Genomic DNA, 23,567 nt, shown 5'->3' with positions numbered 1-23,567 from the left:
TAACTCTGCTTGACCTCACCGGAGCGCGCCGTCGCGTGCTAGTGACGTTACGCGACTGGCTTCCTGGATCCGTAGTGGGCGGAGTGGCCCTCTCCGTGAGACTCGGTTTTCATGGTAGGAGTCATGGCCACGCGTCGAGCTCTGCACTTCGTATTCAAAGTGGGGAACCGCTTCCAGACGGTGCATTTCTTCCGAGATGTCCTGGGGATGCAGGTGCAGACCGGGGCCCAGCGGGGCAGGCGCGAGACCCGGGTGCACGGCCGAGCCGCACCTGGGGAGGGAGGATGCCGTGGGCGCGCGGCCACCTAAGCCACCAGGCCCAGGGATTCCGCGTTGGCACCGCGGCGCTTTCAGGTTTTGCCAGCCTTCGTTTCTGGGTTAGGAAGCCTTTAAAAGGGGCCAAACCTAACTACCAGCTGTGTTGTCTACGCACATTCCGTCACCTACAGCCCTTCACAAATATTTATTTACACTCCTGGCGTGGGGAGCCTGCAGTCTGTCGTGATGGAGTATTGTTAGGCAGAACGTTCTTTTTCAGAAAGCTCCTTCCAGCCGAGCGAGGTGGCGCACCCCTTTAATCCCAGCACTCCGGAGGAGGCAGAGGCAGGCGGATCACTGTGAGTTCGAGGCCAGCCTGGTCTACAAAGCGTGTCCAGGGCAGCTAAGGCTACACAGAGAAACCCTGTCTCGAAAAACAAAAATAAATAAATAAATAAAAATAAAAACAAAAAGCCCCCTTCCAGTTGACGATAGAGCTGTCTCTTCTGCTTTGAAACGTTTGGGTGTGATCAGCAAATTCAAAGTTCGGCCTCTGTCGGGGCTTCCTATTTAAAGTTTAGGTTCTGGGAACGGAACCCATGCTCTTTTCACATGCAAAGCAAGCACTCCACTAGCGCACTACATGGACATCCCCTGTCAGGGCAAGATCGAGTGCTCTCGTTTGTCGGTTCTTAGGCTCTCTGTGTAAATCTCTGGCTCTCCTCTGAACAGCCCAGATTTCAGTATGAGGGCAGAGTCACTCAAAGTGTACCAGAGGTTTATTGAGCTCTTGGTAAGCCAGGGAGGTAGGGAACACTTCAGTGCACAATGCTTTGTAGCAGTACGAAGACAGCTCAGTGAAGAGACGGTACTATAATACTCTAATTGGGAGCGTCTATACCGGGAAGCACCAAATGAGAGACACGGAGACCCGGTAGATGCAAAAGCAAGAGGCTTTAATGTTCCAGCGCGCTGGTGTCCACCTGCACACAGGAGTGAGGCGACCCCAAACAGAAGAATCTTAGGGTTTTTATATTCTTAGGCTGGGCAGATTTTGATCACAGTTCCTGGAGGGAAGACGTAGGTTAGGCTGTGGAAACCTCACAATTCCTTAGGCTGGTCGGGTGGAGGCTGAGTCTCCAGGGAAGTTGTTTAACTCAGCTAATCGCTCAGGTGGAGTTTCTGGAAATGGCTAGCAGGTCTAGTTTATGGCAGTGCGTGGTCATTCCCACAACGCAGGAAGAAGTGGAAGTCACCTAGAGAGCAGGTTCTTACAGGAACATTCACCGACCACGGCATTAATTGTAGAATATAGGTTAAACATAGAACATGGCATTAACATTGCCCCTACAGTACAGAGGTGAGTGCAAAGGGCTACACAAATCAGTCAATACGAATTAATCAGTCATAGGAATATCTGCTGTGTAGGGGCTGGAGAGATGGCTCAGCCTTTAAGAGTGTTTGTTCTTCCAGAGGATGAGAAATGGATTCCCAGTGTTGAGTGGCTCACAACCATCTGTGTATCTAGCTCTAGGGCCCTGACATGCAGCAGGCTGGCGCGCACGCACACGCGCACACACACGCGCATACACACCTGCTATTTCAAGGTACCATGTTAAAGTTTGGTAACAAAGGTACAAATGACTCTGGTATTTGTTCCCATTTAAAGCACATGATGTGGGAAATCAGATGTATACCTAGCAATCATGGAAGTCAGAGTTTAGTGAAAATAGACATCATTATTCCATTTCTTCAAAGGTTGTGGAGATGAACCATGTAACTGTATAGGTGGTAACTGATCCGGGTAGTTTGTGTTCCGTAAAGTGTTAGCTTCTTTTATGTTAAAAATACAGAGGCCTAGAGAGGTGGCTCATTGGTTAAGAGCACTGACTGCTCTTTCAGAGGACGCAGGTTCAAGTCCCAGCACCCACATGGCAGCTCACAACTATCTGTAACTCCAGCTCCAGAGAATCTGCAGCCTCACACAGCCTCCCACATGCGGGAAAACACACCGGTGCACTTTTTTTTTTTTAAAGCCAAGGCTACACAGAGAAACCCTGTCTCGAAAAAAAGCAAGCAAGCAAACAAAACAAAACAAAAAGGCAATAAAAAAAGTATTAAAAAAATATATTTTAAAAGTACAAAAGGAGAGATTATCAGCCCGGGTTATCAGGAAAGAGTTCATGGAAACCTTGCATAAATTGACCTGGAAATGTATACCGAGATTAAAGGGAAGAGTTACTCAAGAAGACCTGAATAAGTGACGTGGAGATATTTGGAAAGTGACACTAATTTTGTGCATCTCACTAGAGGAGGAGAGGGGATGTAAGAGCGTACAGGTTGGGATTGTTTCTTGAATGCTATGCATGCAACGCAATTTGAGGTTTACGCTGAAGTAAGGGGGAGCTTGTATTGCCATCAGAACTATGCTTTAGAAGTTTATTTTTATGGCAGTATTAAGGAAAGAAATGAATTAAGTTTTGTGTTTAGTCTTTTGTCTTTGTTTTTTAGTGCTGGGGCAAGGGCAGTGTGTAGCTCAGGCTGGCCTTGAACCTGATTTGCTTCTGCCTCAATGCGTCCAGAGTGCTGGAATCACAGGCATGCCTCCATGCCCAGCTAAGATAGATGATCTTTGTAATACTTTGGTGGAAGTAATGGAGCTTCAACAGGAGCAGTAGGAATCAAAAATGAAAAACAGCTGAGTGTGTTGGCCCATTCCTGCAGTCCCAGCAGTTGGGAGGCTCAGGGCGAGCCTACACTGCACAGCAAGCCAAACTGTGCTACATAATGAGGCAGTGTCTCAGGGGAAACAAAAGAGTGGGGGTGGGGAGCAGAAAGCAGAAACTAAGGCACTGAGAGCCGTCTGTGGTCTAGGTTCTGCCTTAGGTGCTTAAACAGGTTATCCATTTTCACCAGCATAGTGGTTCTCACAGTCAGTCTGAGACGGAAAGCCTAAAACTTTACACACTGAAGTCACACTTCTCTAGTGCTGAGCACACTTTTCTACCACAGGCGGCTTCCTACTCTCAGGAGATTTCATAGCTGTTTGGCTATGCAACTCCTTTGGCGCGCGGTGAGGGGAGGACAGGGTCTCACTCTGTATCCTTGACTACCTTGGAATTCACTATGTAGACCATGCTGACCTTGAATTCACAGAAATCTATCTGCCTCTGCCTCATGAGTGCTGGCACCAAAGGTGTGCGCCACCACGCCCAGCTTAAGATGGTTTTACCTAGATTTAATATAGTCACATTAAAAACACTGAATGAAGAAAAAGAAATGTTCTTACCTCTAGCCCTGATAGTCTTTCTCTTAATAAAGCTGGCAAATGAAAATGTTTATGGTCTGCTCTTCAGTTTGTATAAATGTGCTGGATATAATACTGGTACACCTGAAATCTCAGCATGTCGATGACTGAGGCAAGAGGATCATAGTTTGAGACCAGTGGGGCTACACAGTGAGACTCCGTCTTTAAAAATTAAGGGCTGCTGGAGAGATGGCTCAGTGGTTAAGAGCACTGCCTGCTCTTCCAAAGGACCCGGGTTCAATTTCCAGCACCCACATGGCAGCTCACAACTGTCTGTAACTCTAAGATCTGACACCCTCACACCAATGCACATAAATTAAAATTTAAATAAAATATTTAAAAAAGAGTTTAGTTAACACATCTATTGTTTAAAAAAAAAAAAAAAGGTAAGGGCTGACCGTAGAGCACTTGCCTAACATAAGTCCTTGGATTCTCCAGAACTCCAAAAAAGTAAACCTTTACTGTTTATTCTACTTTGTTTCCTAGGTTCTACGCCATGAGGAGTTTGAAGAAGGCTGCAAAGCTGCATGTAACGGGTATGACACCTTGTATCTTAAAAATCTTAGGTTCTGAATAGCTCCAGAACAGAACACACCTTTCTCAACGTTGAGTATAAGACAGCGGGGTAAAGTATTTTAAAAGGCAAGAAATGAGAGAGGCCACTTAAATAGCAGTGGGGAGTCAGCTTTGTTTCACACAGCACATCAGAAAGAGCAAGCAGTTCACTGCTGCTCTAGATGCCAGCCAGCCACTAACTGTGACCAGCTACAAGTCATGGTCACCCTCCTCCTGAAAGAATCAGATCAGGAAGAGCCAGACAGAAGGGCTGCATGCAGAAAGGGATGGAAAAGAAGAGGCATGGCATTTCCAGCTGCTTCCATGATCCCAGCACCTCCATGACTTCAACAACCCACAAACAAATCTTGTGGAATAATGTTTACACAGATTTAGAGTGTTTACTCTTCCCCCTTATCTTCTCAAAGGTGAGTGTAGCTAAACATTCTCATCTTTTGGTCTTTTTTACAACTAGGCAAATCCTCAAGCTCTCTAGCCAGTCAGCTCGATACCGTAAACCCGGGTATTTTAGAAGAGGCTCATGAATATAAGGTCCACTTATCAGGAAATTCCAAGGTTTAAGGAGCTCTGTGCCGGGAATCCTGACAAAGACCAAATTTTTTTTTTTCGTATTGACTACAGGTAGCAGGGAAAGCAATGGCTGAGTGTCTCCTAAGCTTAGTATCCATGGCAACTTGGAAACTTCCAAGGTCTCTTGGGATTTGCATGCTTTCTGACTGCTAGGCAAAGAAACTCTGAGGTCAGACTAGAGAAGCATCTTTAGGACGCCTTTCCCTGCGTTGTTCTTAAAGGTAACTAACTCTTTCCTTAAGTGAGTGCCAAGGGGATGGTGTGAGGAGCGTGCAGTATGGGTGCTCGAGCACTGCCCACAACTGCTGGCAGCACCGTCAGAGGTCACCCCACCCTTACTTAGAATTTATGGCACCCAAAGGGACTGGCCCCTCTGCGTGTCCAGAAGTAGGAAGCAGATTTTTCCTGTGGTCACTGAGTTTAATTACTTCCTTTTTCTTTTTTCTTTTTTTTCTTTTTTTTTTAGGCCTTATGATGGGAAGTGGAGTAAAACGATGGTGGGATTTGGACCTGAGGACGACCATTTTGTTGCAGAATTGACATACAATTATGGAATCGGAGACTACAAGCTTGGCAATGACTTCATGGTAAATGTCACTGTCTCAGTATATATCTGGATGAAGCAGCTATAACAGTCCAGGTTAGAAACAAAGTTGGCAAGCTGGGTATGGTGGCGCATGCCTTTAATCCCAGCACTCGGGAGGCAGAGGCAGGCGGATCGCTGTGAGTTCGAGGCCAGCCTGGCCTACAAAGTAAGTCCAGGACAGCCAAGGCTACACAGAGAAACCCTGTCTGGAAAAACCCAAAAATATATAAATAAAATAAAATCCAAAGTTGGGCTGTGGATATAGCTCAGTGGTAGAGCACAGCCTAGAATAAACAAAGCTCCAGGTTAAAGGTCACCCTCATAACTGACTAAATCCAAATTGTGTCAGATGGATAGCTGGCCAGGCCAGTAAGATCAAGATTCTTCTTCTTTAGTCTTGAAAACTGAGCAGATTGTCTTTGGTATTAAGAGGATTAAATGGTGCTGATATTTGAGTCTCTGTTGTGATTTTTATTTTTTTTTTATTTTTATTTTTATTTTTATTTTTTTTGAGACAAGGTTTCTCTGTGTAGCCTTGACTGTCCTGGACTCACTTTGTAGACCAGGCTGGCCTCGAACTCACAGCGATCCGCCTGCCTCTGCCTCCCGAGTGCTGGGATTAAAGGCGTGCGCCACCACGCCCGGCCCTCTGTTGTGATTTTTAAATGCTTGAATCTGGAGACCTTGGAGAAAGCATCTAAAACCCTCTTTTAAATCACTATAAGAAGCTGCCAATTAAATCTTAAGTAGTTTTACCGAAGGCACTGGGGCTTTGGAGCCTTATTTTGTCCTGTGAAGGCTCTATTGTAGTGATGTGTATGGATGTCATCTGTCCTAGGGAGTCACACTTGCTTCCAGCCAGGCGGTCAGCAACGCCAGGAAGCTGGGGTGGCCACTCAGTAAAGTTGCAGATGGAGTGTTTGAGACGGAGGCCCCAGGAGGATATAAGTTCTACTTACAGGATGCAAGTCCACCACAGGCAGGTAAGCACTCTAGGCCAGGCAACGCCTGTTTAAAGGCACATTTGGTGAAGATGGGAGGGGGCTGGAATGGAGTTGTTTCTGTATTGTAGTTTTTCTATATTGATAGGATATATATTTCCCAAGCCAGTGCTCTTGCCTGCGTTCTGGAAAGTTATTCCCTTATGTATACGTTAGGTATATGTTGTACATTAGTACATAGCTACAGTGAATCTAGACTGTAGAGGAATATTAATTCAGAACATGGCTGTTCTGGTAAAAGATCACATCTAAAGACCTTCTAGGTCTATGTGACCCAGCTGGAATACAAACACGCCTTTAATCCAGGAGACAGAAGCAAACAGATCTGAGTGCGAGGGCAGCCTGGTATAGAGCAAGTATCAGGAAAAAAAAAAAGCTTAGATGTAGCCATGGTGATATATGCCTTTAATCCCAAACAATGAAGGTAAAGTTAGTTTGTAGAAGGATGCACCCATGTTTGAAAGTGATGTCTAATTGAGTGACAGAAAAGGTGATGAATCAGAGAAAGATTTGACTGAATGGGATACACCCAACTCTCATGAAAAGAGAGGAAAGGGAAGCTACTTAAGGGGCAGTTTGAGGGGCTGGAGATGGCTCAGTGGTCAAGAGCACCGCCTGCTCTTCCAGAGGTCCTGAGTTCAATTCCCAGTAACTACATGGTGGCTCACAACCATCTATAATGTGATCTGATGCATCCGGGCGTACATGCAGATAGAGCACTCATACATAAAAATAAATAAATAAATAAAATTTTTTTAAAAAAAGAGGCAATTTGAGAAAGCAGGCAGATTTACCAGGACCGTGATAGAGAGCTGGGTTGCAGAGAGAGAACTCAGGTGAAGACAGGATGAGCTAGAGCATGAGAAGACGCCAGAAGACTAGAGCAGATGGCTGAGTTAGTTTGAGGCCGAGCAGAGCAATCCTGAGCAGTGAGAGAAGCCAGATTAACTACGTCAGCTGGGAGAGGAGTTTGAACCAGGACAGCTGAGTTGAACCAGCCAGTCCAAAGCCCAGAAAGAGCAAGTAAGGATGAGCTTATTAAGCAGTAAGTCTCAGAGGCTGAAAACACCCTAGGCCTCGGTTAGATTGTATGGAGGCTAGAAGCTTCCAGGGCTAGGCCAAGGCCAGGAGAAGAGGTAGTAAGCCTTGGGGACAACAAATGAAAGGAGAATAAGAGCTATTTTTACACTAAATTGGTTTTGTTCTACAGATAATACATTTTTTTACGATTTTTTTTCAGCAGCAAATAACAGCAAACCTAACTCAAATTACTTTGGCCAATAAGCACATGTTTCAAGTTCACAGAGCAGGTAGGAAGACAGAGGGTTAGTTGGTTCAGCAGCTTAGCCATATTGAGACCCCAGGTTCTCTCTGTGTTGCCCTTTCATCCTGTTTGAGCTGGCGTAAGACTGATTGGGAGAGTCTATATGGGGAAGCACCAAATGAGAGAGACGGAGACCCGGTAGATGCAAAAGCAAGAGGTTTATTGTTCCAGCGCGCTGGGGTCCACCTGCACACAGGAGTGAGGCGACCCCAAACAGAAGAATCTTAGGGTTCTTATATTCTTAGGCTGGGCAGATTTTGGTCACATTTCCTGGAAGGGAGGGGTGGGTGAGGCTGTGGATACCTCACAGTTCCTTGTGCAGGCTGGGTGTAGACTGAGTCTCCAGGAAAGTTGTTTTATCTCAGCTAATTGCTCTGGTGGAGTTTCTGGAAACTTCTAGCAGGTCTAGTTTATGGCAATGCCTGGTCATTCCCAGAACGCAGGAAGAACTAGAAGTCACCTAGAGGACAAGTTCTTACAGAACATTCATAGACCACGGCATTAATTGTAGAACATAGATTAAATATAGAATATGGCATTAAATTTGCCATTATACTAGCTCCCACACTGTTATGTGATGCTGGGAGCAGTGGCGCTCCATGCTCCCATATTCATTTTGGGAAGGAGCCTGCAAACAGACTTTTTAAAGAGCAGAACACACAGCCGGGCATGGTGGCGCACGCCTTTAATCCCAACACTCAGGAGGTAGAGGCAGGTGGATCACTGTGAGTTCGAGGCCAGCCTGGTCTACAAAGCGCATCCAAGACAGCCAAGGCTACACAGAGAAACCCTGTCTTGGAAAAAAAAAAAGGCAGAACACACCTTCTCTGGGATCTACCAGGTCACTCTATGGTCAGATTTAATACACTCTGCCTGCTTAATACAGGTCGAACATCCCTATTCCAAAGTTCCAAAATAGCAGATTTAAAACATTTTTTTGTTTTGTTTTTGTTTAAGACTGTGTCTTAGGATTTCAAACTCTGAAATACTTCCATCCCAGGCATTTCAAATAAGAGGTGCTCAGCTTGGATTTAAAATAATGGCGAGCTCCACATTCCTAAGATGCTTTTGTCCTTTACCATGCTAAGACCTCTGAGTCTTACTTTCCTGTTGGTCTGTTTTAGACTGCACCTGTGCCTGTCCTGTAGCTCTTCTGGCTCTGGGGAGAGTGTTTGAGCTGTTTGCTCAATCCTAGCGAGTAAAGTCTAGGTCTCAGGTGTGCTATGCAAACATTCTGTGACCGAGCTCAGATTCTTGATGAACTTGAATTTGATGATTCTGCAATCAGTGCAGGACAGTAGACTTGAGTCTCAGGGAGGAGGCCCCTGTGGGAAGCACTGTGGTTAGTCTTGGCATGGCTATGCTACAGATGGGGTGGAGGTGATGAAAACTGAAAATACCCTGAGTTTGTCATAGTCAGATGAGTCAAATGTAGTTGTACAACAGCTCTTTAGAGTTACCTTGGCCACACCCAGTGGCACAGACCTACACTCCCAGCTAGTCGCAGGGCTGAGACAAGAAGGCCTACTGGGACCACAGAGCAGAGTCCATCTGGGCAACTTATTGAGAGCCAGTCTCAAAATTAAAAGTGGACAAAAAAGGGTCAGTGACAGAATACTTGCCAGGCGTTTGTGAAGTCCTAGGTCAAGTTCCTATATTGCAATTAAAAAGGAGAAGGGGCGAAGAAGAAAAGAAAGAAGGAAAAGTTCCTCACAGGGCTGGGCCCGCCGCTTTGGCGATTGGGGTGCAAGAGCCTGGGTCAGCCTTTGGCTCTGGCTGGCTCACTGGAGGTCAGAACATCAGCTTTCAATATGACGTGCTGCTATTATATGCTTGTGGTTTTGTGTTTGTGTTTGTTTTTCAAGACAGGGTTTCTCTGTGTAGCCCTGTATAACTACTGGCTGTCAAATATACGGGACTTTGGTGGACCACCAGCTCCCAATAATGACACAGAAACTTTTTATATTTGTTATGAAAGCTTGGCCTTAGCTTAGGCTTGTTCCCCAACTAGCTTTTAACTTAAACTGACCCCTTTATATTAATCTACATTATTGCTTTTAAATTACCAGTAGTATTAGTATGATCAGTATGCCCGGGTTAGCGATCAATTAAGACACAGACACTTGTTATATTTTAAAATAGCCTTAGTTATCCTGGAGCAGGGCAGACATTAATCCTTTAAACTATTTTCCATAGTGGGGCAGGTATGGGATCCCTGCCTCAATCCCATGCCGTCTGCTTCTAATAACGTCTATCAAGCTACCTCCCATCCATAACCCCAAATACTTGCTGATGTTCTTCATCTGGGCCGGATTCTCCATCCACACCGCCATGTGGATGGCCATCCTTCCTCCCCGCGGAGGTCTTTCTTCTTCTTCCCAGGATTCCTCTCTCTCTCTCTCTGGAACCTTAGCCAAACCTCTAGCTCCTCTGCCAGCCCAGGTGGGATGGCTTTTTATTAATCAAGAGGTGACTCACATAGATAGCAAGCAGTAATTAGCATCAAAATACATTAGACCTGGTGGGCGGTGGTGCACGCCTTTAATCGCAGCACTCAGGAGTCAGAGACAGGAGGATTGCTGTGAGTTCGAGCCCAGCCTGTTCTACAAAGCGAGTCCAGGACAGCCAAGGCTATACAGAGAAACTCTGTCTTGAAAAACCAAAACCAAAAAAACCTAAACAAACAAATAAAAAAATTAGACCATCCCCCAACGCTGTGTTCTTTCATGTTTCCTCTCTGCCTCTTGGTCCTGGCACCTGTTTCTTCCTCCATGTCTGGCTGTGATCCTCCATGCCTGAGATGCTTTCCCAGAGTTCCTGTCTCTCCCCAGAAGCCCCATCTTCCTTCCTGCCTTTGCTATAGGCTGTTAAGCTCTTTATTAAGCCAACCAGAAGGTGTTACAACCAGAAGGGAGTGTTTACAAAATAGGATGCAGCCAAAGAATAACAATACCAAAGTCTGGCCTGTAATCAGATCTCTCCTGGCACAAAAATCAGCATTTGAATAATAGAAAGACAGTTTTACACAGTGCACAAAATGATCACCCCAACAGCCCTAGCTGTCCTGGAACTTGCTCTATAGACCAGGCTGTCCTCACACACAGAGGTACACCTGCCTCTGCATAACAAGTGCTGGGATTAAAGGCATGCAATAGTGACACTGACACCAGAAATGTTTTTTTAAGTTTTAATTATTTATTATGTATCCAATGCTCTGCCTGCACATGTGGCTGCAGGCCAGAAGAGGGCACCAGATCTCATTACAGATGGTTGTGAGCCACCAAATGGTTGCTGGGAGTTGAACTCAGGACCTCTGGAAGAGCAGACAGTGAGTGTTCTTTTGTTTTGTTTTTGTTTTTCGAGACAGCGTTTCCCTGTGTAGCCTTGGCTGTCCTGGACTCACTTTGTAGAGGAAGCTGGCCTCGAACTCACAGTGATCCACCTGCCTCTGCCTCCCAAGTGCTGGCATTAAAGGCGTGTGCCACCACTCCCAGCTTTGCAGACGGTGCTCTTAACCTCTGAACCATCTCTCCAGCCCCCAGAATTTTTTAAAAATTATATTTATTTGTGTCTGTGTATGTCTAGATTTTTTTCACCCTAGAATGGAAGAGTAGAATTGAATAGAATATGCATATTGTAGATATAAATGGAAAAGAGATAACTACTGTGAACAACCTAGAGTCTAGGTTAAAAATCTTTTATACAAAACAATACATGCATACATACATATATAAATGTACCATGCATAAGCCACTGCAGGAATTCCACGGCAGCGTTTTGTTGCAGAAAATAAGCAGCCTCTGTTGTTGGGTGTTTTTGTCGTTCCTAGTGTTTCATTTTTCTGGGCAACACTGGTGAATGCCTTTGTGATAAGAAGCCCTTCACACAGCCACAGTTGCTTTCTGAACTGCTGAGACTGGACTTGCTTTTTCAGTGCATTTTTGAAACTTTTGGTACATTCTGTCAAAATCCATGCCCACAAATTTTCTAATTACACTGTATCAGTGTTTTTCATTTTAATTCCTTTCCCTACAGTGAAGCAGTTAACATTGATAAGTTGTCAAGACGTCAAAATTTAAATGAGAACCACATCATTTGTACTTATTTCCTTAGTTTATTCTTTAAATTTCACACTTTAATCCATCAGAAATACATTTGCTATTTAATTCAAACATGTAACTTTTCCCTACCAAATGATTATCTTGCTGTCATTTATTTGGATCATGTTTTTTTTTTTCTTTTTCTTTTTTCTTCTTTTTTTCGTTTTTCAAGACAAGGTCTCTCTGTGAAGACCTGGCTGTCCTGGACTCACTTTGTAGACCAGGCTGGCCTCAAACTCACAGTTATCCACCTGCCTCTGCCTCCTGAGTGCTGGGATTAAAGGTGTGTGCCACCACACCTGGCTCTTTTTTCTTTCTTCTTCTTCTCCTTCTTCTTCTTCTTCTTCTTCTTCTTCTTCTTCTTCCTCTTCTTCTTCCTCCTCCTCCTTTTTTTTTTTTTTCCTAGACAAGGTTTCTCTGTGTAATAACCCTGGCTGCCCTGGAACTTTCTTTGCAAACCAGGCTGGCCTCAAACTCACAAAGATTCACTTGCCTCTGCCTCCAAGTGCTGGGATTAAAGGTGTGCACCACCACTCTCGGCTTTCCTATTTCTTTTATATTAGTTTAAAATGCTTTCCTTATAAACTGAATTCTTTGGATAAGAAGAGAGTTGCTGGAAATCAAATGGAAGGCTGTACACCAGGCACACACGCCCCTCCTGCCTCCTAAGTTCTTACATGCTTGAGCCTGCTGGGCCTTTTATCTCGTGCCAGTGAAGCAATCTCATTCGTCTGTATTTATACAGATCCTGTGTTAAAAGTCACTCTAGCAGTGTCTGATCTCCAGAAGTCCTTGAACTACTGGTCTAATCTCCTGGGAATGAAAATTTTTGAGCAAGATGAGGAGAAGCAAAGGGCTTTGCTGGGTTACGCTGATAACCAGGTGAGTGACCCTGCAGAGGGGCAGCTTGTCTGCTCTTGTGAGTTTGGTTCATAAATCAGGTTAACATGAAAGTGGTCCCATGGTTTCTTTACAGTGATTCGGGATTATTCCAGATAAATAGAAGCAAACAAAACCCACCAATAACCTTACCACTTGGATACTTCCTGGTGTTTGTTCGTGCTTAGTTGACTTGGAAGCTTTGGAGTTTCTCCTGCTTCTTCTTCCTGCCACGCTGTAGGAATGGTAGAATCACACACCCATGCTACCACATCCAGCTTTACTTGGGTGCTGGGGATCTGTACTAAGGTCCTCACGCTTGGACGGCAAGTGACTTGGCAAACATTGTAGAGGGTTTTTTTGTTTTGGTTTTTTGAGACAGGGTTTCTCTGTGTAGCCTTGGCTGTCCTAGACTCACTTTGTAGACCAGGCTGGCCTCGAACTTACAGCAATCCACCTGCCTCTGCCTCCCAAGTGCTGGGATTAAAGGCGTGCGCCACCATGCCCAGCCAAACACTCTAGAGTTTTATATTGCACACACATCTACCCCATCAGAAAGCATCAGCCCACTTTCTTCTTTCTCTTCAGTGTAAGCTGGAGCTGCGGGGAATCAAGGGTGCAGTTGACCATGCAGCAGCCTTTGGAAGAATTGCCTTTTCTTGTCCTCAGAAAGAGGTACTATTTGATAACCTAATTGTTTATTTTTAAAGTTCAATATTCTTAATTATGCATATGCATGTGTGTCTGTGTGCATGTGAGTAGCAGGTGCCTGTGGTGACTGTCAGATCCCTGGAACTGGGTGCGAGGAACCAAACTTGATAGAGCCATTTCTCTAGTTTTTTTTTCTTTTATTATTTGTTTTACTTTATTTTCTCTGTGTGTGTGTGTGTGTGTGTGTGTGTGTGTGTGTGTGTGTGTGTGTGCGTGCATGTGTTGTACGCACATACATGAATGCAGGTACCCAATTGGCTTCTCCCTGAAGCTGGAGTTTCAGCAGTGATGAACTCCCTGCCGTGCTTGCTGGGTGGTACTGGCTCTTAATTGTTGAGCCCTATCTCCACCCCCTGAGCGTTCTGTCACTATTTTAGTTTCAACCCAGCTAAGAACCTCGGACTTCCTTCCTATGAGTTCATTCTGATTGTGGCTTTACTTTGATGTCTAACCATTCTTTTAAGGACCACTGAGACAACACAATCCATCTAGTGGTGCCTTGGTCAAATGAGGACTGTGCCATAAATGTGGTGTATGACCCTTGCTCACTTGCCTTTTGTGTTTTTCAAGTTGCCAGACTTAGAAGACTTGATGAAAAGGGAGAGCCAATCGATCCTGACTCCGCTGGTGAGTCTGGATACCCCAGGGAAAGCGACAGTGCAAGTGGTCATCCTGGCTGACCCTGTAAGTATTGCTCAGCAAGGCGACGGGCTGTCCCAGGGATTTCTTCAGAGATTTTTCCCCCACATCACTTCTCTCTTTTTTGGTATAGGATGGACATGAAATTTGCTTCGTTGGGGATGAAGCTTTTCGAGAACTTTCTAAGATGGATCCAAAAGGAAGCAAATTATTGGATGATGTGAGTAGTCTTATTTCTAATTTGATGTTGTTATAGGCCAAAGGGGGATGTTATAAAGGATGTACAGGGTCCACTTGCTGACAAGCATGTCCTTTCCCTGTTGTGATGACTTTTACTCAGCACCTCAGGCACTGTACAGCATTCTTCAGCTCAGGGCATAGGAACACCTGCCCTGTGGTCATCTGGCTTCCATTTGGCATCAGCCTTTTCCTTCCTACTTGTTCTCATTGTCATATCAAAAGATCCAGTAGCTTTCATCTTTTAAAAGCTTTTCTTGGGAGGCAGAGGGACATAGCACATCTCCATGCCAATCATGGCTACACAGTGAGACCTTGCCTCACAAAAACAGAAAACAAGGCCGGATAGTGGTAATGCAAGCCTTTAATCCCAGCTTTTGGGAGGCAGAGGCAAGCAGATCTCCATGAGTTCAAGGCCAGCCTGGTCTACAGAGTGAGTTCCAGGACAGCCAGAGCTGTTACACAAAGAAACCCTGTCTCAAAAAACAAAAACAAAAACAAAACAACAACAACAACAAAACCCCCAGAAAACAGTGATTGGAAACATGGCTTAGCGGTTAAGAGAGCTGACTGCTCTTACAGAGGACACGGTTGAGTTCCCAGCACCCATGTGAAAGGACAGTACTGCTTGTGACTCCAGTTCCAAGGGCTCTGACACCCTCTTCTGACCTCCAAGCGCTGCATGTAGCATCATGAAGAGCACACACACACTTAGGCATACAAACACACAATAAAATAGATAAAAACAAAGCACCAAAACCAAACCTTCTCACTTGCATATTCCATCTCCAGATATTTAGTCTTTTGTTTCTTTGTTTTTGAAATATGAGTCTGTGTCTCCAAACTGACTGTATCCTCCTGATCCTCCTGCCTCAGCCTCCAAAGTGTTTGAACTGTATCACAAGGGTTTCTTTAGATTTCTGCTTCAAAGATCTGTCTCACATAGTTTCTATTTCTTGTCTGAAGTGCATACTTCATCTTTCTGTGCTAGATCTTTGCAGCAAACACTGTTTATGTTGATATTATTGGTGACCTCCTCCTGCCAAATGCAGCCACTCTGCTCCCATCAGGCTTGATTTGTCATCAAGAAGACAGTAGCCCATTGCTGTGTTCCGGTGTCTAACACAGACAAGTGTGAAGTAGCCATTCTCTGAGAGCTTTGGGCTTCTGAGAAAGGGACTCTGTTGTTCCAAGTGGCCAAGGTTCCTCCTGGGCTCCAGGGACCTTCTGCTTCAGCCTTCCGAGTAGACAGGACTTTAGGCCTGACCACTGGGCCTCACTCTCTTCTGAATACCCAACTGAGTGATTAAAGGAATTAATTTTTTGATCTATCTATGTAACCTTGAAGCAAATGTTAAAATTCTCTGAACTTAGCTGGGTGTGGTAGCACACACCTGTAATCCCAGCACGCAGGGAGGCAGAGGCAGGCAGATCTCAGTGAGTTCGAGGCCAGCCTGGTCTACAAAGTGAGTCCAGAACACCCAGGGTTACACAGAGAAACCCTTAGTTGAAAAACCAAACCAAACCAACATCAACAACAAAAAAATTTGAGCTTATAAAAGTTCCCTTAGAACTTTTATCTAAAGAGATGAGAAAATAAGAATCCTTATGTCTTGGAGCTGTGGTGTGCTTTATTGACGGTAATTAACCGTAAACATGACGACAGTCATATTATTGTGGATTGAAATGGGAAATATGTAGACTATGCCTTTTGATGCTCCATCACGCAGGAGAGCCGACTGTTGAGGGGGCTCCGGCCGGCGGCTGTGCTTCTCCTTCCCTTGTTTTTTCACGCACTCGCAGCTCCCGTCCCCTAGCCCTGCCCCTGTGCTGATGAGACCCTGCTGTCTTCATGGTTCCCTGGTGCTGCTTCCAGAGGCAGCTGCCATTCTGACTTCCAGTGCAGTAGATCAGTTGTGTTTATTCTTGGATTTTAAACAAATGAATCCATTTGGTGGGTATTTCTGTTTGGTTTCTTTCTCTCAAAATAGCATTTTGAGACTCCCTATGTAACTGCATATATCATCTTTTATTATCACTTTTATGGTTTTTTTGTTTTGTTCAAGACAGAATTTCTCTGTGTAGCCCTGGCTGGCCTGGATTCTAGACCAGGCTGGCCTGGATCTCACAGAGATCTGCCTGCCTCTACCTCCTGAGTGCTGGGATTACAGGTGTGCACCACCACACCTTATTGTTTTTTTAATTATCTGTATTGTCTATAGGCCCGGCTAGCAATCAATTAAGACACAGACACTTGTTATATTTTAAGATAGCCTTAGTTAACCTGGGGCAGGGCAGATATCAATCCTCTAAACTCCCTCCCATAGTGGGGCAGGCATGGGATCCCTGCCTCAATCCCGTGCCATCTGCTCCTAATAACTTCTATCAAGTTACCTCCCATCCATAATCCCAAATAGTTGCTAATGTTCTTCATCTGGGCCAGATCCTCCATCCACACCGCCATGTGCTTCTCCTCCAGCTAACCCATGGCGGCCTTCCCCTCTTCCCTTCAGGTCTCTCTCCTTTCTCCTGGTGGCTGTCCTTCTTCTTCCCAGGATTCCTCTCTCTCTAAGCCCTACCTATCTCCTCTCCCCTGCCCAGGTGGGATGGCTTTTTATTAAGCAAAAGATGGGTCACAGACAGCAAGCAGTAATTAACATCAAAATACACCAGACCATCCCCCAACTAAACCTTGCTTATCCATTCTCACTTACACAGTAGGGTTTTTTTTTTTTCTACTTAAGGAAGAGTGCTGTAAGCATTCTTGTTTTAATCTTCCTGTGGCTACATGCTTCATGTCTCTAGGCTCAGTACCTAGGAGGGCTGCTTTCATTGTACAGGAAACTGCTGGACGGCTGACGAGAATGTTATACCAAAGTGAGTCTCTCTTAGCCAGTTTCTCTTTTCATTTTGAAAGTAATAGATGTAAACTTCAGGGCCATGCACAGTGGCGCAAGCCTTTAGTCCCAGCACTCAGGAGGCAGAAGCAGGCAGATCGCTGTGAGTTCGAGGCCAGCCTGATCTATAAAATGAGTCCAGGACAGCCAAGGCTACACAGAGAAACCCTGTGGGGCGGGGGGCAGCGGGCGGGGTAAACATCACAAATGAGCAACTCGTACATTTTATATTTTGCCCTGCTCTGAGTGGCATGATGAAATCTCTTGTTCTTTTGCTATTATGATATATAAATTACACACCGTGCAACAGGTGTGGCATGAGGAAGTTTATTATTATGAGAAGGGAGAGAGGGAGAGAGGATATAGTGTGTGTGGGGGGGGAGGAATTGATTCAGAGGGACAGACAGGACAGGCAGAGAGGCTGGTCCTTTTCTAATCTGGCAGCCTAGAGGCAGCTAGTAGATCGCTTGTGAACTAACATTCCTTCCTTTTCATACAATTAAAAAGAAAAACTGAGGAGCTAGGGAGGGGTGGCAGGAATGAGGACACTGGACTGCTTGCTTCTCATGCAAGGCAAGTTAAAGTATAAAAATGTAGGTTCATTGCAAACAGCTCTTGGCCACATGTAAGGGGGGGGGGAGAGACAGAGACACTATGTCTGAATTATATAAATGTCCAGATTATATGGTGAAAGGGAAGGAAAAGCTCTGCCCTGCAAAGTTCAGGGTAGAGGGTGGGTTATGGCAGCCGGGCCCTGCAGCAGATAGGGACTGAGGAGTGCTGGGAGAACCTGGGCTGTGTGTCCTGGGTCTGACCATTCCAGCCTTTTGGTGATAGTAAATGGATAAGGGATGAAGAAAGCAATCATCTTTGGCTGCTTCCTGCTGACAGTGGGACGGCAGTAAGGGCCAAAGGCTGAAATGCTGGCCACGGCTGGGAAGAGTCCAGGGTCTGAGAACATCTGTGGCCAGGAGGGTCAATGCAGGTCCAGCTGGCACAGTCTGTGGGGTTGGACTGGAGCACCTGTGGGTAGCTGCTTTGGCACAGTCTTGGAGGTAGGGATCTGGAAGGATACTGGAAAGTATGTGTGGGCAGAAGACAAAGTTAAGTAGTTGAGGGAGAAAAAATTTTTTACGTGTCCGTTTGAAACTTCAGGGAGAGTGAAGAAAAGGCTTGGACATAAGGAGCCTCCTTCCATTCACTCAATTGCTGGCAGTAATTAAAAAGATCTTTTTTGCCAGGCGTGGTGGCACACGCCTTTAATCCCAGCACTCGGGAAGCAGAGGCAGGCAGATCGCTGTGAGTTCGAGGCCAGCGAGTCCAGGATGTCCAAGGCTACTCAGAGAAACCCTGTCTCGAATCAAAAAAAAAAAGATCTTTTTTTTTTTTTTTTAATCTTTGGATCTGTCGTTTAAGGGATATTAAAGCCAAGTTTGGTTGCAGGGGCCTGTAAGTTTAGCAGCCCTTAAAGTAGGCAGAGGTATTTGAAATTCTCCAGAAGGCATCCCGGAGGGGAGTCTGGGGGGGTGTGTGTGTGACAAATGGACTGTCCCATGGGGAGAGTAGGAGTCAGTGACCTGTCAAAGGTTTGACTCAACGAAATTGATGCAGTCTGTTCCAGCAGCTCACAGCGCTGTCAGCAGCCAGGGGCACAGCCCAAGCCAACAGTTACTTGTGACTAGGGTTTCAAGCAGGAGCAAGAGAAACCGTGCTGGTGGAAGGAGAACGGAGGGAGCATTTATGCCAAACAGAGGGGAAGACTCATCAGTCAGCTGGTGTTGGGTGCAAGAATGTAGTGATTAGGTAGCTAGAAGTTGGGGAGGGAGGGAGGTCCCAAAACCAGGGAAAGGGGGAGAAATTCCACCCTCTGAAATAGGTGATAGGTGGGAAACTTAGGCTGTTGGTTGGCAATACTTACCTGGAGTCCATTTGACCTGAGAGGAGGATTCGGGCACATTTTGGGGGGGGGAGTTTGAGACAGGGTCTCTCTGTGTAGCCTTGGCTGTCCTGGACTCACGTTGTAGACCAGGCTGGCCTCGAACTCACAGCGATCTGCCCACCTCTGCCTCCCACGTGCTGGGATTAAAGGCGTGCGCCACCACGCCAGGCTTCGGGCACATTTTTTATAGCTTACAAGAATCCTTTTAAGTTTACAAAAGGAGATAAACGTCAGACATGTTAGCATCACCATTGTGTAAAGTCTGCAGTAAATAGTGAAAGACTGTGTCTGAGACCTGCTTTTTGAGTGTGGTAACAAGGTAGACGGTATCTAGACCTGACAGTAGCAGCTCTAGGACTGAGGAGGCATCTGAAGCCGCTGCCCATGACAGAGTTGGCAGTGTGACCGTGGGGCCCAAGTGCAGTACCCTGGCTCAGCGAGGTCACTGAATCTAGGAGCCATCTGTACTCCGCCAGGCCAAGGAGCTTCAAAGCTGGAAGTGGCTGTGGCACTGGGCTGGTTGAGCCTCCATGGCTGGGCACAGAGGACAAGCCTGCATGGGAGCATTTTGACTTCCAGAGGCCAGTCTGCCAGCTGGCAGGGCATGGCTTGTTGAGGCAGCCATGGGATCAGTGTCCCCTCCTGGCTGCATTCAAACCAGGTCCCTGGTGGAGTTGACTCAGCCTGCACCCCAGAGGGAGGGGGCACTTCAGACCTCTGTTTCTTCTAAGGAAATGCTGATAGCCTCAGAGCAGTGGCCTGGGCCTGGAACATAGTTTTCTGCTGTAGCTGAGGCTGTCGGGAAGGTCCCTCTTGGGCTTTAAAGACCGTTTTGACCAACTCCTATATGGGGATTCAGGGACCATCCTCAGCCCTTTTGTTAAGGTATTAGTGAGACCAAAGTCTATCTTAAGAATATCTAGCCCAGCCAGGCGGTGGTGGCGCACGCCTTTAATCCCAGCACTTGGGAGGCAGAGGCAGGTGGATTGCTGTGAGTTTGAAGTCAGCCTGGTCTACATAAGCAAGTCCAGGAAGTCAAGGCTACACAGAGAAACCCTGTCTCGAAAAAATAAAAAACAACAACAACAACAAAAAATCTAGCTGGCCGTGGTGGCACACACCTTTTATCCTAGCACTTGAGAGGCAGAGGCAGGAGGATCGCTGTGAGTTCAAGGTCAGCGAATATCTAGATAAAGTTTGTGAAGACATGTGTAGGATATTAAATAAAGTTTAATCCTGCAATCAATAAAAGGTCTTTAGTTTATCTTAATCATTAAGACAAAGACTTTAGGTTTCATCCCTGTTAAGTTGGAGCCTTAAAAAACAGTCCATAAAGAGAGGGCGTAGCAGTTTTTTATGACTTAGTTTATAACGAGCCCATAGCTTATAAAAGTCTAAAGCTATATTAATAGATTGAAAACATTATCATATTCAGAAAACAAGGCTAAACATTTTTTAAAAGATTCATTTATTTATTATTTATACTGTATTCTGCCTGTATGTACCCCTGCAGGCCAGAAGAGGGCACCAGATTTCATTGTAGATGGTTATAAGCCACCATGTGGTTGCTGGGAATTGAACTCAGGACCTTTGGAAGAGCAAACAGTGCTCTTAACCTCTGAGCCATTTCTCCAGCCCTTGCCTTAACCCTTTCTAAGGATGAGCTTTTAAGAAAAAAAAAAGAGAAAGAAAGAAAGAAAGAAAGAAAAGAAAAGCCACATCCTGCTTGATATACTTTAGCTAACAAGAACAGTTGGCCAGAAAGAGAACCACGGAAGCTAAAAAGCAAGGTTAATACACTGAGACTTTCCCAGAACAATGGACTTCGATGGATTAGTTTTGGCAGGGGGTAAGTTTTACAGCCTGAATGGTACTTCCAACATGGAGTCAGTTGTGCCAAGGTCTTGGGATCTACTGCGGTCTGGAGCCTTGTTATACTATGTAGACTAGGCTGGCCTCAAACTCTAAAACATTCACCTTCCTCAGTGCTGGTGTAAAGGTGTGCACCACCACACCTGACGTGCACTTTCCTCAGTGCTGGTGTAAAGGTGTGCACCACCACACCTGATGTGCTTTGACGTGTTCTTAAATACTGCGTATATTCCCTAACTCAAGATTCCCTAAGTCACCACCTGTAAGGAAGCTAAGGCTCAAAACCAGCAGTCACTCGTGGGTAGCAGGCGTTCGGTAGATGGAGGTCTTTCAAGATTCTCTAATCAGTTCTTTTCCTTCTCTGTACTCTGGTCCTTCCTGTGGGCAAAAGATATCTTGCTGGATGCAATCCCAGCACTTGGGAGGCAGAGGCAAGAGGATCTCTATGAGTTTGAAGCCAACCTGGTCTATATAACAGGTTCCAAGACAGACAGGGCCACATAGAGATATCTTCCCTCAAAACAAAATAAATAAAGGCAGACTATTATCTCCTAATATTCCAGATCTTCAAGGTAGACTCCTCAGAGCTGGGTTTTTACTCTACTGTTGTTGTCCTCCTCCTCCTCCTCCTCCTCCTCCTCCTCTTCCTCCTCCTCCTTCTTTTAAGATTATTACATTTTATTTTTTTCACTGCACGTGCAAGCCATGGCTCGTGGATGGAGGTCAGAGACAAGTCGTGGGAGTTTGTTCTTGCCCTCTACCATGTGAGTCATGGGGATCAAACTGAGGTTGCAGGTCTGACAGCAAGTGCCTTTACCTGCTGAGCCATCTTGCCATCCCTAGGATAGTTTTAGATTTATAGGCACAGCCACTCTGACGTGGTTTCTTCTAATTTATTTTGATTTTCTATTAAATTCTACTAGCCATTAATCACCAAGAGCTGCATTCTATTTCTGAGATATCTCTGGTCTATTTACACTATTTTTAAATCCAGTGAATTTGAAACCAATCTTCTAATGCCTCCCAGATAAATTTTTCACTGACTTGAGCTCTGCCCTTATCTACTCTCTGGCCTGTTCTTATCTCCCGAAAGCCCTTAGCCTAGCCCTATTCCAGCTCACTGCACTGTTTATAGAAACAAAATTACAACTTCTTGTCTCCACCCAAAGTGTTTTTCCTTTCTTTTCTTAAACTGGTCCTTCAAAAGGGAGAGGTTTTGGGTCCATATCAGAGTCAACTGTTCCTTTCCCCCATTCTTTATGACTGCTAAGACAGAAATACCTTTTCAGCTCTTGGGAGTTGGTTTTTAATATTATTTTCAGGTTTAAGTTCTGTATGTTTTCATCAGAATAGTAAACCAGAGAGCCCTAAAATTGATTATTACTTATTTAGGCAAGGATTTTTGAATATCCTAGGCTGTTCTGGAATTGGCGGTTGTCCTACTCCTCCCCTTGAGTGCTGGCTCTGCAGGCGCCCACCACCAGGCTGGCTAGGTCTAAGATTTCACATAAATGAAGCATAGCCATGTCTTGTCCTGTTCTGAAGCCCACTGCCCAGGACAGCCATCTCCACTACTGCTAAATCAAATACATTGATTTTTTTTCAGTTATGCTTCTTAATGTAGATACTGTGATTTCCTTCTGGTGTGGATGAGTATTTCTTATACACTATCTGTCCAACCATTAGTTGTTCCTTACCTTTTAACCTGGTAGAACTTTATGAGCCTTTTTCCCCCCAGAGACAGGGTCTCTGTGTAGCCTTGGCTGTCCTGGAATTCACTTTGTAGACCAGGCTGGCCTCTGGTCTGAACTCCCAGTTTGGACTCCAAGACTGCCTCCCAAGTGCTGGGATTAAAGTTTTTGCCTGCTGTGGCAAACACTATTTTTTGGTGGTGCTGCTGGGGCTTGAACTGGAAGTAAGTACTCCACCCCTGAGCTACGTTCATTTTCATCTAGGTGTCAGACTAAGCTCATAAGCACTGAAGGTTCCTGTTCTCCCAAGGGCCCTGTGCTCATATACACAGTCCCTGCTCTCTCACCAACAGCCAGGCCCTCTTGCCAGCTACGTGTGAGAGTCACCCACAAGTGCAGTGTTACAGTGAGCAACGTGCTCTACACAGATGAGCTCGCGCTAGTGTTAATACTGTGGCGGAGAATGTAGACCTGGAGTGACACCTGTCCATCTGTTTCCATAGGCAATGGCCGCAGACAAAAGTGATGAGTGGTTCGCTACAAGAAATAAACCCAAGGCGTCAGGTTAATGGAAGACACCTGAGCAGCACTCACAAATCCGTCTAGCGTTTATCTGTTACTGGAAATGCACCCACCACTTGCTTGTGTCCTGCATAGACAAGGAGGCCTGTGTGTAGTGTCACTCTTCAAAGCTTTATGTTTTAGAAGTATTTTTATCACTCTCGGTAGAGGTGAATTCCTACTGTAATTGTATTAAATCTGGTAACAAATTATTGTCCAGACTGAGACAGCCATTACTTTAGCTGGGGAGGGGAGGAAATTTTGATTAGCTATTAATCATGTAGATAATCCTGGAACAAGTGTTCAAATGAAGCCAAACCAGCCTGGCATAGTGGTGCGTGCACGCCTTTTGTCCTCGTGCATGGGAAGCAGAGGCAGGAGACTGAGTTCCAGGCCACAGTCAGGGCTACAGTGTCTCA

At 45.5% G+C, this 23,567-nt stretch overlaps 1 protein-coding gene across 2 annotated transcripts; it reads left to right on the top strand.

Annotated features, from left to right (window-relative positions):
* The first annotated feature begins 43 nt into the window (after nucleotides 1–43).
* On the top strand, nucleotides 44–23,361 carry GLOD4 (glyoxalase domain containing 4). Of its 2 annotated transcripts, none has more exons than XM_084802844.1 (9): nucleotides 44–114; nucleotides 4,052–4,101; nucleotides 5,178–5,298; nucleotides 6,136–6,280; nucleotides 12,468–12,604; nucleotides 13,190–13,276; nucleotides 13,883–13,996; nucleotides 14,085–14,171; nucleotides 23,091–23,361. In XM_084802844.1, the coding sequence occupies exons 1-9, from the start codon at nucleotides 112–114 to the stop codon at nucleotides 23,154–23,156; spliced, it is 810 nt and encodes a 269-aa protein (XP_084658970.1). In that variant the 5' UTR covers nucleotides 44–111; the 3' UTR covers nucleotides 23,157–23,361. The 2 variants fall into 2 exon arrangements, with proteins under 2 accessions (XP_084658970.1, XP_084658969.1); XM_084802843.1 differs by having other exon boundaries at nucleotides 54–213.
* Nucleotides 23,362–23,567: the final 206 nt, after the last annotated feature.

The sequence above is a fragment of the Acomys minous genome (assembly GCF_964271855.1).
Source record: "Acomys minous genome assembly, chromosome: 12".
Taxonomy (NCBI): Eukaryota; Metazoa; Chordata; class Mammalia; order Rodentia; family Muridae; genus Acomys; species Acomys minous.
This window is presented reverse-complemented; position numbering and strand designations above follow the sequence as displayed.